Source organism: Neophocaena asiaeorientalis, unplaced genomic scaffold, assembly GCF_003031525.2.
Source record: "Neophocaena asiaeorientalis asiaeorientalis breed wild unplaced genomic scaffold, Neophocaena_asiaeorientalis_V1.1 scaffold629, whole genome shotgun sequence".
In the NCBI taxonomy this organism is placed as follows: Eukaryota; Metazoa; Chordata; class Mammalia; order Artiodactyla; family Phocoenidae; genus Neophocaena; species Neophocaena asiaeorientalis.
The window spans coordinates 5,799,296-5,815,651 of record NW_020175468.1 but is presented as its reverse complement, the minus strand read 5'-3'; the positions used below and the strand labels follow the sequence as shown (position 1 = coordinate 5,815,651).

Below are 16,356 nucleotides of genomic sequence, written 5' to 3'. Positions count from 1 at the left end.
TGAAAGTGGTTAAAAGGTTCAAACTTGCAAGTACAGAGTAAATAAATCATGGAAATATAATGTACATCATTATGACTCTAGTATTGCTCATTTGAAAGTTTCTAGAAGAGTAGCTCCTAAAATTTCTCATCACACAAAATACATAAATTTGTAATTATGTATGGTGATGTATGTTGACTAGATTTATTGTGGTAATTATTTCACAACATATACAAAACTAGAATGATTATGTCGTACACCTGAAATTAATATTATAACCCAATTATACCTCAATTTAAAAAGCAATAATAAAGCTCATGCACTTGATCATTAAAAAAAATTCCAATTTTATGCCTTGCCTTAAGGTGTATATTTGTTTATAAACATTTTATAAAATTTTTTTCATACTTTTCATAATGTTCTTCTTTGACATGGAATGATTCCACAGCCTTTGTCTTTTTTGTTCTTGATGCTTTTAGGGAGTATAGAGGCAAGTTATTTTGGAGGACCATTTGAGGTTCATCTGATATATTCCATGTTTAGCTTCAGATTACGCATTGTCGGTAGGGATTCCACAGAAGTGGTGAAGTGTCCTTGTCACTGCAACATAGCAGGAGCCAAAGAATATCAGTTTGTCCCTATATTGGTAAACTCAACTTTGTTTACTAGGCTAAGGTAATGTCTGTCAGATTTCTCCATTGTAAAGTTACTCTTGTTTTTCGGAATTAATAAAGTTTTATTATGGGGAGATACATTTATTAGTGGACATTCTACTAGAAAGAGAAGCTTCTTCTCTCCCACTTATTTATTTATTCATTTAAATATAAATATTAGTATGGACTCAGGATCCATAAATTAGTATTCTAAATGACATGTAGATTAATAAACATTTATTTTTACCAGCTTGAGGTATATTGTACATATCATAGAATTCACCCACTTGAGATGTACAAATCAATGATTTTTTAGTAACTTTGCTGAGTGGTGCAACCATTGCCATAATAATTTGGAACATTTTCATTTCCCCAGTTGGATTCCTTAGTTAATCCCCATTCTCTCCCCAGATACCCAGGCTACCACTAACCTACTTTCTCTCTCCATAGATTTGCCTATTCTGGACATTTCATATAAATGGAATCATACAATATGTAGACTTTTGTGTCAGTCTTCTTTTGCTTTCCCACACATTTGCAAGGGTTCATCCACGTTGTAGCATAATCAGGACTTCATTCCTTTTCACTGGTGCATAATGTTCCGTTGTACGGATATGCCACAATTTGTTCTTTCACGCATAGGCCAACATTTTGGATGTTTCCAAATTTAGGTTATCATGAGTAATGCTGCCGTGAACGTTCATATGCTCATTCACAAGAAGCATCTGCATGGGTGAGCGGCGACCCAGGTCACTCTTTCGTGTCTTTTTTCTGCCTTCCCAGACACTCTGCCAGGTGCAATTCTGACCTCCCAGGATCTGTGTAACTCAGGACTGTGCCCATCCCCAGACACAGGAGGAAACATGACCATGTTCAAGGTGAGTAGGGCCCGCCTTTCTCACTTTTAAAGTTCCATCTCATTACTCAGACTGTTGCACGTTTGTCTTGGGATGACTCAAGCAGAACGAGAGACATGGGAGGGCCTGTTCTCCTCCCAGCTCTTAAGTTGTCCCTTTTGAGTTTTCATTGCATTTGTTTTTATTGTTTATTTTGTGTTATTATTATTTATTTTATAGAGTAGAAAAATGACTAGAAATGAACAACTCTCTCACTTCACTACTTCCCTCCTGACAAACAAGCTGTTTTTATTTTCTCTTACTCTTTTTCTCATGTGCATTCATAACTCTTTTGTATTTATGATGTACATTTAATTTTAAATTGTAGCTTCTTTCCTTTAATATTAGATAACGTTCATTTTTTTAATGGATACAACATATTTGTCATTGAATTGATGTACGTTTTTATTTTATTTTTTTGTACCCTTTTATTTATAACTGCTTCCCACTTGTAGCCATTTAGATGGTTTAGGAATTTGACTGTTCTAAGCAACCCTGCAGTGACAGCTTTCCTACATTAAACCTTCCCCCCCCCAAATCAGTTCTGAAAACAGTCTCAGTTTTTTCTCCTTACTGTACCGTGAGCTCAGTATAGAAAGAGTACATTTGATATGTGTCATGTTGGCTGTTTTCTAGGTAGAATATCCAAATACAAGCATGGCGCAGCCCTAACTTGCTTTGCACAAATATATTTGGAGGTTTTCACACAGGAAGAGCTGGATTCTGACTTCCCCAGGCCTGAGTCATGGCTTGTGTATATTTTATTTACTGGTCCTTTTTTGTTCTTTTATGTATTAACCAGTTTGACTAAAGTAGTATGTAACCTTAGCTCAAAATGTCCAGTGATACTAGATTTGCCAGTAACTTGACTTCTGTTTCTGCATTTACTCTTTAGAGCAGCTGCGTGAGGAGATTTTGTCTCATTTTCTTCTTAAACACTTGAAATATGAGACACCTGCTCACGTTGACACAGGAAACCAAGGGTCTGGAATGCTAAGCAGTCTGCTTAAGTGAAAGATAAACAAGAAGAAAGAAAGAGTTCATTTGAGACCTGTGTCTTGTTGTCTGGAGGGCCTTTTGAGTGATGATTTCCACAGTCAGTAGGTGGCGCTGCTCCTCCCCGACCCCTTTCTTGGGTTGCATCTCTTCTCTTTCTGCATCTCTCCTCTACCTGAGTACCGCCGCAGGTACTGAGATGCTCAGCGCTCCAGGCACACAAAGACAGCAGTTAGCACAGTCGTTGTATAAAATCTTTAAATTCCTCTGTGGCAAAAGATACCTTACATGGTATTACCAGAAAAAATAGCAACCTGGGGCAAAAGTATTTACCAAACGGATTCCAAAAAAAGACAAAATCCAGAATAAAGAATCTTATACATAGGACAAAGGAAAAAATATAGCGGAATATGAATGGGGACATGAACAGGTATGTTAAAGAGGACAGATACAGATGGTTAATAAACATCTGGAAAGGTATTAGTATTAATTTATAATCAGATAAGTGGGAATACTAAAGCAAATTGTTCTTCCAAGTCAGATTACAAAAACCGTGGGAAAATTTATAACCTGCTCCTGGCCAATATATGGAGATTCAGGGTACTTGTACTCTTCAAAGATTAGGGAAGTAGGAAAAAAAATTGGGAAGAAAATCTGCCATTATATAATTTTATAATTTATATTTTTAATATATAATTAAAAATATAATTTTAAATATGCCTATTTTGACATTTTAATTTTCATTTGCAATTACTTATTTATTTAATTTTGGCCACGTTGGGTCTTCGTTGCTGCGTGCGCGCTTTCTCTAGTTGTGGTGAGTGGGGGCTACTCTTTGTTGCGGTGCACAGGCTTCTCATTGCAGTGGCTTCTCTTGCTGTGGAGCACAGGCTCTAGGCACACGGGCTTCAGTAGTTGTGGCTCACGGGCTCTAGAGCGCAGGCTCAGTAGTTGTGGTGCACAGGCTTAGTTGCTTCGTGGCATGTGGGATCTTCCCGGACCAGGGATCGAACTTGTGTCCCCTGCATTGGCAGCTAGGTTCTTAACCACTGCACCACCAGGGAAGTCCTGCAAGTATTTTTAAATAGTGAGGGAAATAAGATCTACAAAAATGATGTTCTTTGCAGGATGGATTATAAAGAGAAAAATATGTAAAATTAAATATGCTTTATTTAGAACAGGTAAATGTAGATAATCAGTTCTCTGGAATAATACACAGCCACGAAATGGGATGAAATAGGTGTTATGATATGAAGGAATAAAAAGAGTAATAGCAAATGTTTATCAGGCGCTTACTCTGTGCCACATACTCTTCCAAATGCCATAGATATTCCCTTGTTTAATCCTTGAAAGAACTCTGTCATGTAAGGACCATTATACAGAGAGGAAACTCAGGCACGTAGGCAAGCTTGTCCAAAGTCACGCAGCTAGTAAGGGGAAGGGCCACGCAGACCTTTGGGAATCATGCCAAGGCATGTTGGATCCAGAGCATGACACTGAATGCTGCAATTAAGAGATGTAGTGTGGGCAAGATGGGAACCCATGTCTCTAGGAAGATCCTGGAACCAAGACTCTTCAGTCTGTGGGACTAAGAGAATAGAAATATCGCTACCAGAGCCCTTTACCGAGCAAGAAGTCCTTCAATAGGAAGATCTGGCTTCTAGCAGCATGAGTAGTTTATATGCACTCTCATTCAAGTCTAGCCAGTCAGCTTCCAAGTTTGAAATCCCCCTGACCCCTGGATCGAGGAAACAGACTTGAGAGCCTTGCTTCCTGTCTCCTTGTTGGTTGACCTCGCCATAAAGCTTTTTCTAAAAAAAAAAAAAAAAAGTGTACCTTGAGGTTACATAGGGTGAACTACATCGATGTCCCACACAGGTTACCAAAAGCTTGTTAGCTTGGCAGAGAGTAAAGAAAAGTGGTAGCTTTTCTATCACAACAGGGTTCATGTGTGTGAGAGGAAGAAGGCCATTGCTGTCAAATATGTTTGGACTAAATTGCGAAATTCTTCTCAGGACAACTGGCAATATTCAACAAAAAGTAAAATGCATGTAGTCCAGGATATATAGGGTTTTGGGAGGCTTACTGGTAAGTAGACCCAATGAGGGCACAAAATAAATACAAGGACGGTTGTCACTGCCACACTTTCGGTGAGGCTGAGGAAAATCAGTGTGTGACATTGGCAGGATGAAAGGAGAAGGTCTGGGAAGTCTACAGATTTGACTGAAGTCCCTCAGAATCTGGGCTCACTTCCCTCCCATCCTCTCCATCTTTTCAGCACTGTCCCTTTTCTTTCTTTCTTTTTTGTTTTTAAAATATTTATTTATTTGGTTGCGTTGGGTCTTAGTTGTGGCAGGCAGGCTCCTTAGTTGTGGCATGCGAACTCTTACTTATGGCATGCATGTGGGATCTAGTTCCTGGACCAGGGATTGAACCTGGGCCCCCTGCATTGGGAGCGTGGAGTCTTAACCACTGTGCTACCAGGGAAGCCCCAGCTGTCCCTTTTCAAGTGGCCATTGGTTGTAAGATTGAGGCTACATGTGTTTGGTGTCGTAGGAGGTGGTGACCTTCAAGGATGTGGCTGTGACCTTCACGGAGGAAGAGCTGGGGCTGCTGGACTCCACCCAGAGGAAGCTGTACCAGGAAGTGATGCTGGAGAACTTCCGGAACCTGGTCTCAGTAGGTGAGGACAGGCACCCTCTCTAACCTAATGTCAGCTCCCCAGTTTGGCCTTGTGTCCTCAGGTGTTGAAGGCTTTGGGGATCTTGAAATGGTCACCTGCATTTGGGGACCTCACTTTTCTACCAGCAGTTTTTTAACGAAATCAAATAAGGTAGAAAAATGCCAGGATTTGTTGGGAAGAATGGAATACATTGCAGCAAAAACTCTTACCAATTGCGTGAGTGATGTAAGAACCGATGGGAGGAGATTTAATAAAGGTAGACATTGGCAATAAATCGGTTTCTGTAATACTTACTACGCATATGTGTCTGGGTCTTGAAATACTGGTATTTCTTCAAATAGGTCATGTTTTTTTTATTGTTTTTTTTAAATACACTGGTTTTGATTCATTGATCAACATTTAATTCAGGAATCTAAATTTCCAGTAAATTGTACCTTTAGTGTGTTCCTTTTAAGTATGTGACTCTGCATGTTCGCAGGGTGTCACCCCTTCAAACGTGATATATTCCACTTAGAAAAGGAAAAAAGGCTTTGGGTGGTGAAGACAGCAACCCAAAGAGAAGGGACATCAGCTAAGAACCAGGCAGATAAGAGTCCTTGGAGATGCTCTTCTATGTGTTTTTGCTTTTCTCCAATCCTTTGCTGTCATCTGGTCCAAACTGCCAGACTCCTTCTTTCACATGCCTTTGTACTGGTTGCCCTGCTCCTACCCTTCCCGTCCTATAGTCTGTTCTCCCCGTCACAGCCAAAAGTGATGCTTAGGAAAGATTGCCATTCCTCTATTCCAAACCTTTTATGGCTTATTTTTCTCAAAGTTAAAACCTCTTCAAGTGGCTTCTGGAGTCCTCCAGGGTCCGCTCATGGGCCCCTGCTGCCTCTCCAATTCCTCTCCTCTGCTCTCCTCTCTCGCTCCATCCCTCCCACCCCTGCTGGCCTCCGCAGTGTTCTCAGACCTGCTGGGGATGCTGTATCGCCCGTGGCTGCCCTAATAAATCACCACAAACTTCATGGCTTAACACAACACATGTTGATCATCTTACACTTCCAGAGGTCAGAGCTGTAACGTGGTTCTCAAGGGGCTGAAATCAAGGTGTTGGCACCATTGCGTTTCTCCTTGGGGGCTCTAGGGGATAACCTGCCTTTCCAGCTGCTAGTGGTCACCCAAATCTCTTAGCCTGTGGCTGCCTGCCTCCATCTTCACAGCCAGCGACATCGCTTCTCTCTGCCCCTTGCTGTGTATTTGCACGCCCCTCTCCCGCTCTTCTTCTGCATCCCACTTCTTTGAAGGGCCCTTTTGACTGCATTGAGACCCCACGCCCACCCCATATTAGAGGATCATCTTCCCTTTTAAAGTCAGCTGATCAGCACCTCAATCCCATCTGCAACCTTAATTCCCCTCTGCCACATAACCTAACATATCTTAGGTTCCAAAAATCAGGACGTGAGTTCCTTGGGGGACAGTTACTCTGCCCACTGCCGGGACTTCTGCCTCTTAGCCCTCACCTTGCTCTCTCTCTTCCTTTTACCTCAGATCCTCCTGTTCCTCCCTTACTGCCTTCAGGTCTCCGCTCCGTTCTAACAGCACGCGAAAGGCCTCCTCTGACCACCCTGTCTAAAATCCCATCCTCCCTGTACTCTCCTTGTTCTGCCTTTTATTGGGTCTCACAGACTTTGGTTTGCTTGCTTATCACTTCTCTCTCTGCACTGAAGTGTGATCCACAGGAGTGAGGAGTTTTGTCTGTCCTGTTTAGTGCTCTGTCCTCAGTACCCAGAGCATCCTGGTATGTGGCAGGTGTCTGTAAATATTTGTTGACTTAGTGAGCGTGTTGATGGATGGAACAGGAGACCCCCGTGTCTCCGAGGGTCATGGAGATAACTGTTAGTCATGTGCAAACCAGAGTGAATGAAGGAGGTTGCAGAACATTTTTGTCTTTTGATGAATGTCTATCCGATTACTTTCATTTTTTTTCTTATTCGTTTTTTAATTTCATTTTTATTTATTTTATCTTTCCAATTACTTTCTGTTTCAATTACTTTCTTTTTTTAGTTGAAGTATAGTTGACTTACAATGTTGTGCTAATTTCTTTTTTTACAAATTTATGTATTTTATTTATTTATTTTTGGCTGAGTTGGGTCTTCGTTGCTGCACATGGGCTTTCTCTAGTTGCGGCGAGCGGGGGCTACTCTTTGTTGCAGTGTGCAGGTTTCTCATTGCCGTGGCTTCTCTTGTTGAGGAGCACAGGCTCTAGGCTCGTGAGCTTCAGTAGTTGTGGCATGTGGGCTCAGCATTTGTAGCTCACGGGCTCTAGAGCGCAGGCTCAGTAGTTGTGGCACACGGGCTTAGTTGCTCCACGGCATGTGGGATCTTCCCGGACCAGGGCTCAAACCCATGTCCCCTGCAATGGCAGGCGGATTCTTAACCACTGCACCACCAGGGAAGTCCCCCACATTCTGTTTTCAAAGAGATAGTCCAAAAGATTCAGAAGGAACTAGTGATGTGCCCTCTTGCTTTCTTTTCACCCCAAGGAATTTTTGCCACCTTTGATTTTCTTTATTAACAGCATGCTTGGTGTACCCTGGTCTCTGGGACAGCTTTTCAGCTTTCCAGCAAAGCTGAGTTCTCTGTCCCTTTGATATTTCAAATAACTTACTTGGAAAAGATGTTTTCCTTGTAGGACTTGGCTTAAGCTCTCATAAAAAAGTCAAACCGAGATTCATTTATTCATTCAACATGCATTTGTAGGGTACTCACTGTACTCCAGGCATGATTCTGGACAGTGATTATAAAGTAGGAACGTGTAAAAATGTGTTCCATGTACAAAGTGTGAAATGCTTCCCGCTTTGATGCATTGCAGTGGGAAAGAGACATATTAAACAACAAATGATTTAGTGAGTCATGTGGGGAAAAGTGCTGTGTAGAACATAAACAGATTCAAGGAGGATGGACCTTGCCACAGGTAGACTGAGTGAGGGCAGGATTGGTTATTTTACATTAGGTGGTAAAGAGGCCTCAGTGGTGGGTTGACATTGAACAGAGGCCTAAAAGACATGAGGAGTCACCCAGGTGTCTGAGAAGACTTCCTGGCAGAATTTAACTCCCATTTTAGGATTAGCTTTCAGAGTTTATACCGTGACCTCACCTTTTCCCTTTCTCAATATCTGTCTCTGAGTAAAAGATTACCTTCCACTTTTAACTTTTTTTCTTAGAGGTCTGTATTAATATCAGGTTTAAGACAGTGTATGTTATCTGTTCAACTTGGTTTCCCTTTTGTCCTAATGGAGAAAACCTGCCAGTAGGAGCTGAAGTTCTATCCTCTGCTTTCACTGTGTTTTAGTCGGTGTGTGATTAGATATTTGCTGCCAAACCTGCAAGTCATTCTGACCATTCCAATCACCTCAATGCTAAAGTAACTTTCCAATAAAGCGACCCAAGGCAGAGCTGTAGAGAGGCTGTTTATCATATGTCTGCTGGATCAAAGAGGAGGCACCTTAAAGGGAGGGGGGTGAATTTCTCCTTTGAAACTTGTCAAAATTTCTTCACAAGTATTTTCTTCCTTCTTCTCCTTCTTCTTCTTCTTTTTCTTGTGTATGAGGATTCCCTGGTGCTCCAGGGGTTAGGACTCTGTGCTTTCACTGCTGAGGGCCTGGGTTTGATTCCCTGTTGGAGAACTGAGATCCCACAGCAAAAAAAAAAAAAGCCTGTTTTGTTTTGTTTTGTTTTTAGAGCAGTTTTAGGCTCACAGCAAAATTGAGAGGTAGGTACAGAGATATCTCATATATCCCTTGCCCTCCCGACACTCACAAGCTTTAGCATCATTGACATGTCCTACCAGATACAACTGATGAGCCTACACTGACACGTCGTTATCATCCAGAGACTATACTTTACATTAGGGTTCATTCTTGGTGTTGTACATTTTATGGATTTGGACAAATGTATAACGTCATGTAGCCACCATTATTAATATCATACAGAGTATTTCCACTGCACTAAAAATCTTCTCTGCTTTGCTTATTCATCGCTCCTTCCCCCTAACCCTTGGCAGCCACTGACCTTTTTACTGTCTCCATACTTTTGCCTTTTCCAGAACATCAAATAGTTGGAACCATACAGTATGTAGGCTTTTCAGATTGGCTTCTTTCTTTCTTCTTATTTAATAATATGCATTTACGTTTCCTCCACTTCTTTTCCTGGCTTGATAGCACATTTCATTTTAGCACTGAATAATATTCCACAGTGTGGAGGTACCACAATTTATTTATCCATTCACCTACCGAAGGACATCTTGGTTGCTTCCACATTTTGTTTATGGAAAAGTTATTGCTTTTCCTTAAAGTTCTAGTTGATTCAGATTTTATTATCTATATAACTTTTTTGTCTACATCATTTATTAACTATATAGTTTACTATCCAAGATTGTAGGCTGCCTTTGAAATTCAGTAGAAATGGCCATAGGTGAACAATTTGAATCTAGTTATCAATTTTTTAAGTTAAGTTTTTGATGTCTAACTTGCGCCTCACATAGGAAATTTGCACCAGTGGGTTTTGTTATGCTTAGTGGATAGGAGCCAGCTGGACCACCTCTTGGTTTCCTTTGGCACGCAAACCAGAGCCCATGACATACAATGGAAGAGGTGAACTGAACATTCTCTGGATTCATTCAAGTCTCACACTGTCTCCTAAATGTGAAATCGTGACAGCACTGAGCAGAGCCTTCAGTTGTCCACATCTCTGAACTTTATGTCTTTGCAGAAGGAAAGATCCAAAGTGAGATGGAGACTGTTTCAGAAGCAGGACCACGTGAAGAGCTTTCCTCCTGGCAGATCTGGCAACACATTGCAAGTGACTTCACCAGGTGTCAAGACTCCATGATAAAAAGTTCTGAATTCCACCAACACGGTGACTCATCCGGCCAGGTTGGGGCAGGATTCTCTGAAACTCACACAGGCCAGAAACCTTATCAGTGTAATGAATGTACAAGATCTTTCAGTGATGTCTCCAACTTTGATCTTCATCAACACATACACCCAGGAGAGAAGTCTCATACATGTGGTGAGTGTGGAAAAAGCTTCTGTTACAGCTCAGCACTTCGCATTCATCAGAGAGTCCACTCGGGAGAGAAGCGCTATAAGTGTGATGAGTGTGGCAAGGAGTTCAGTCAGAGCTCACAGCTGCAAGCTCATCAGAAAGTCCACACCGTAGAGAAGCCATTCAGATGTGAGCAGTGTGGGAAAGGCTTCAGTCGTAGGTCAACACTTACTGTTCATTGTAAATTACATATGGGAGAGAAACCTTATAATTGTGACCAATGTGGAAGGGCCTTCATTCATGCTTCACATCTTCAGGAACATCAGAGAATCCACACTGGGGAGAAACCGTTCAAATGTGATATATGTGGTAAGAACTTCCGCCGTAGATCAGCCCTTAACAGTCATTGTATGGTCCACACTGGAGAGAAGCCATACAAATGTGATGAGTGTGGGAAGTGTTTCACTTGTAGCTCAAATCTTCATATCCATCAGAGGGTCCACACAGGAGAGAAACCTTATAAATGTGAGGAATGTGGTAAGTGCTTCATTCAGCCTTCACAATTTCAGGCCCATCGGAGAATCCACACGGGAGAGAAACCGTATGTCTGTAAAGTGTGTGGTAAGGGCTTCATTTACAGTTCAAGTTTTCAAGCCCATCAGGGAGTCCACACAGGAGAGAAACCATACAGATGCAGTGAGTGTGGGAAGCACTTCAGGATGAAAATCCATTATCAAGTTCATCTGGTCATCCACACAGGAGAGAAACCCTATAAATGTGAGGTGTGTGGGAAAGGCTTCCGTCAGAGTTCATATCTTAAAATCCATCAGAAGGCCCACAGCATAGAGAAACCTTACAAGTGTGAGGAGTGTGGGCAGGGCTTCAATCAGAGTTCACGACTTCAGATCCACCAGCTGATCCATAATGGTGAGAAACCATACAAATGTGAAGAGTGTGGGAAGGGATTCAGTCGTAGAGCAGATCTTAAAATTCATTGCAGAATCCACACCGGAGAGAAACCGTATAATTGTGAGGAGTGTGGGAAGGTTTTTAGTCAGGCGTCTCATCTTCTGACCCATCAGAGAGTCCACAGTGGAGAAAAACCATTCAAATGTGAAGAGTGTGGGAAGAGCTTCGGTCGGAGTTCACACCTTCAAGCCCATCAAAAAGTCCATACTGGAGAAAAGCCATACAAATGTGAGGAGTGTGGGAAGGGTTTCAAGTGGAGCCTGAACCTCGACATGCATCAGAGAGTCCACACAGGAGAGAAACCATATAAGTGTGGGGAGTGTGGGAAGCACTTCAGTCAGGCCTCAAGTCTTCAGCTTCATCAGAGTGTCCACACTGGAGAGAAGCCGTACAGATGTGATGTGTGTGGTAAAGTCTTTAGTCGGTCTTCACAGCTTCAGTATCACAGGCGAGTTCACACAGGGGAGAAACCTTACCAGTGTGAGACGTGTGGTAAAAGCTTCAGTTGGCGCTCCAATCTTGTAAGTCATCACAAAATGCATACTGGGGATACATTTTATGAAAGCAGCGAGAGTGGTAAGAACATCAAGGAACTGTCAGAGGAAAGAAGTTCTACTAAATGATGTTTTCAAAACACTCAAGTGCAACGTGAATTCTTGCAAGCGTCAGGTCTCATAGGAGAGAAAGTATTTTAGGTTAGTTGGTGTTGAAGCAGTAGCTAAACAGATCCTAGTGTTCACCAGACCACACAGCAGAGATCCCTTCTGAGTGGTGCAGTAAGGGCTGCATTCAGAACTTTGACATTTATCAGATGTCACTTAGGAGACAGCACTTAGAAAGGAAATGAGTTTGGTCTGGCCTTTAATAAAAGCGTAAGGATTAGCTAGTCAAAATTGATGTCCATGAGAATGTGCGCTCCATGAGGGCAGGGACTTGGCTGCTGAATCTACACAGCCTTAACATTGACTAGCGCTTTTAGGTGTGCTCAGTACTTGTGTTTTAAATAAACCAAAAGGGGGAAATGTATAATATATGAAAGTTGTATCCAGAGGAGGAAACCTGCAAAATAAAATTAATTCAGGACATGACCATTTGTTGAAATACTGAAAACCACTGCAGAAAACCAATCTTCAATATATATATTTTTAATTTATTTTTGGTTGCGTTGGGTCTTCATTGCTGCACACAGGCTTTCTCTATTTGCAGTGAGCAGGGGCTACTCTTCATTGTGGTGCTTGGCTTCTCATTGCGGTGGCTTCTCTTGTTGTGGAGCATGGGCTCTAGGCATGCAGGCTTCAGTAGTTGTGGCATGTGGCTGAGTTGCTCTGCGGCATGTGGGATCTTCCTGGACCAGGGCTCAAACCCGTGTCCCCTGCATTGGCAGGCAGATTCTTAACCACTGCACCACCAGGGAAGCCCCCCAATCTTCAATATTAATATGCTATTAGCCTATCGCAACTGGCTCCTTGCCTCCTGCAACCTCTGTTCTCAAGTTGGGTGGTTTTTTGAGGCCCCGTCTAGTTTTCCAAGGACTGTGTTCAGTAGAAATTGAACTATCTTGTGATTTTTTTTTCTGATGGTACAGACTGAAAAAACATGATTAACTTTACAACAACAGTAACTGCATAGTATACAATTGATTTTTTTGTCTGTCAATGTTAAGGCAGGGTTTACTGTAACACTTTGAAAGTGTCAGAAAGATTGTTTGTCCCTAGAAAAAAATTTTTTAGTTGACCTGGAACTTACTGATTTCTAAGTCTCTGCATTTTCATCCAGACTTTGAAATGTTTGCCTTCTAATTATTGTAGCATTTCTTCTATCAAAACTTCTCAGGTAGGGGCCATGCCATATTCTTCCCCCACATCCATGAGGCAAATACCCAGAAAACTTGTAGGAATTTGATAAAATTATCAAATGTATTATTGAGACAAGACTAACATTTATGTGCTTTTCCCTACTAGTAGCAGTAAAGCACGGTTTCAGGAAAGGAGTATATATCAGAATATATTAGATTGTACATCCCTTTGATCTAGAAATCATAATTGGAAGTTATTGATTATGAGATTAAAATATCAAAAAATGAGCACCACCTCAATGATGTCACTGAATTTTTTAATGGAAATTAGTGTACAGCTGTAAGAATTTGAGTTTTGATATATTCCTATATTAATCTGAAGCCATTAAAATGATGACAGGAACTTCCCTGGTGGTGCAGTGGCTAAGAATTCGCCTGGCAATGCAGGGGACATGGATTCGAGCCCTGGTCCAGGAAGATCCCACATGCTGTGGAGCAACTCAGCCCGTGCGCCACAACTACTGGGGCCTTGTGCCACAACTACTGAAGCCTATGTGTTTAGAGCCTGTGCTCCGCAACAAGAGAAGCCACTGCAATGAGAGGCCCGCGCACCACAACGAGGAGTAGCCCACACTCACTGCAACTAGGGAAAGCCCGCACGCAGCAACGAAGACCCCACACAGTCAAAAATAAATAAATAATTTTATTAAAAAAAAGAAAATTATGACAGATACCATAATGGCAGGAGATACACAATATGGGCTTTGAGAGATCACAGATTGTAGCCTTCATAGTATAATCAACCATAAATCTTTGTTAGTGTTTGTGTATGTGTGCGTGTGCGTACATGTATGTGTACATGCATAAGATCATGTGTAAAGGGATACTCTTCCAGAGTGGTTTTCCTAAGCAAGGAGCATTTTGTGGTATTTTTCCGTTTTATAACTTCATGTTATATTTTTTTCATTGAATAGTGAATATTGCCAAAGCAGGAAATTATTACGTTAGAGTTTGAAAAAGTACTAAATAATTATCCCTTGCAGTTAAGACCTCATAATATGATTGTTCTGTATTGTCATAAGGCATGTAAGATCGAAATTACGGTATGAACTCTGGAAGCCAATTTCAAAAACAAAACAATTCTCAGATTATTTTGCATACACAGAAAAATTGATGAGTTTCAACAATTGAAGCTTTATTATTTATGCTGTGCTTTAACTACAGATCCGTAATAGGGAGAGGGAAAATCCTGGAGCTAGAAACAAAAGTGGATATACCTACATTGTGGAGGTTAAAAAAAAAAAAAAAGTTTCTCTTGTTGAAAAGATGTGCATGAGGAGAGAACTGAGCATAATAGCAGAGGACCCTCTGCATGGGGAACCAGTAAGGACGAAGCAGGTTTGGATGCCATTCCATACTCAGACCAATGGTGGTATTTTTAGTATAGTTGGATAAAGGGCTTTATTTAGCAAGTTACAGTTGACCCTTGAACAATATGGGTTTGAACTGGGCAGGTCCACTTATATGCAGTGTTTTTTTGTTTGTTTGCGGTACGCGGGCCTCTCACTGTTGTGGCCTCTCCCGTTGCGGAGCACAGGCTCCGTACGCGCAGGCTCAGCGGCCATGGCTCACGGGCCCAGCCGCTCCGCGGCACGTGGGATCTTCCCGGACCGGGGCACGAACCCGTGTCCCCGGCATCGGCAGGCGGACTCTCAACCACTGCGCCACCAGGGAAGCCCAGCAGCGTTTTTTTAAAATAGTAATTACTACAGTACTACGTGATCTGTGGTTGGTTTTGAACCCATGGTTGCAGAATTGCAGATACAGAGGAACCACGCATATGGAAGTCTGACCATAAGTTATTTATATAGATCTGTCTATCCATCCATCCATCCGTCCCTCCATCTATAGAGAGAGAGGGAGTGAGTGCACGTGCTAGGTATTTACAGAAGTAGATATGGAAGTGTGAGGATATACAAACACACACGTGTATGTGGTGTATATAAGCATGTATAGCCACGTTTCTATTTCAGGGCTGGAGCAAGGAAAGTATAGAATGATCCTGGAGAAAATTTGCTGTGCCAGAAAGTAGGAAAGAGTGGTGGGACATGTAAAAAGATCCAGTTTGAAGAGACTCACACTGGGTAAATCTGAGCAATTTGAACATAAAAGAAATAATTATCATACAGGATATGAATAAAAAAGAGAAAGGGAGGGAAGGAAGGGCTCTCATAATAGCATGCCAAGCCATAAATATATAGAAGGAATGATGTAATGTAAAAATCATTATTTACAGCCATTATAGGAATTATAGGTTCTGGCAAGGATAATCAATGAATTATAAAACTACTGGTTGAAAGTTTATGAGGAACAGGATGCTACAAAACCCAAAATATCTCTCCACAAAGTAGTATTAATCACAACAGGAAATACAGTAGGTATAAATTTGGTGAACACTACCTTAGCCAAGAGATGAACATTATCAATAACAGAACAAACCAACATTTTAGATCTCTGGGATACGATGTAGTGAGAAGGACGCAACGTTGCTTCAGTATTATTACTGACAGAAATAAACAACCACATCTTTTCACAAGGAAGCATCCAAGTTGAGAGTCTCCTATTTCACAGTTATGACCACAGGGAGCGTAACTGACCAAAGGTCCCAGCTGCTGCTCTTAAATCCGTCACCACGTTCGCATGGAGGCCAGTCTTGCCCCGATTGCTCCTAGTCAACACAGCAGGGATCCTAAGGCAGGCCATTTCTTGGAGACCAGGATTCCTCTGTCCAGTGACCTTTTTTCAAGGACTCCCTGACAGCCTTGAAGGATTTTACTTAGATTACAAGGCAGTCTAGGATGATTTACCAAATCTTTCTTCCAAATCTTCACTCAGGGTCAGACTTGCACCATGAGCTCAGTTCTGCCAGCCTCCCAGAGCTCCCTGCCATTTTCTCTCCGATGTTTTCCCTAATAAAATATTTGTTCATTAAAGTCTTTCTCAGCACTTTGCCATCTAGTTCTTGGACGACCAGGACAACCCCCAAACCCTAGAAACATCCCTTTTTGGCTCTTTCTAGTAACCTTCCTTTCCATATGGTAGCCACTAATTTGTAATGGTGTAGATTCACTTAGCCTATTTTGTACTTTATGTAAATGGAGTCATGTAATAGGTACTATTTTGTGTTGGCTTCATTTGCTCAACAGTATATCCATGACATTTATCCATATTGTTGGGAGTGGATAACTTTGATTCATTTTCATTGGTGGATATTATTGCAGTGTGTAAACATATCAACATCTATTTATTAATCCCATTATTGGTGGGTATTGGGTACTTTCCCATTCTTCGCTATCA

General features: G+C 41.6%; 1 protein-coding gene across 1 annotated transcript in view; it reads left to right on the top strand.

Annotated features, from left to right (window-relative positions):
* LOC112415354 (uncharacterized) overlaps nucleotides 1-12,380 on the top strand; it is a 31,755-nt gene extending 19,375 nt beyond the window's left edge. Inside the window, exons 9-11 of the mRNA XM_024768278.1 lie at nucleotides 1,416-1,510; nucleotides 5,081-5,207; nucleotides 9,960-12,380. Coding sequence (XP_024624046.1) covers nucleotides 1,416-1,510; nucleotides 5,081-5,207; nucleotides 9,960-11,827 — 2,090 coding nt within the window. The 3' untranslated portion in view covers nucleotides 11,828-12,380. The remainder of the gene's footprint in view (nucleotides 1-1,415; nucleotides 1,511-5,080; nucleotides 5,208-9,959) is intronic.
* Nucleotides 12,381-16,356: the final 3,976 nt, after the last annotated feature.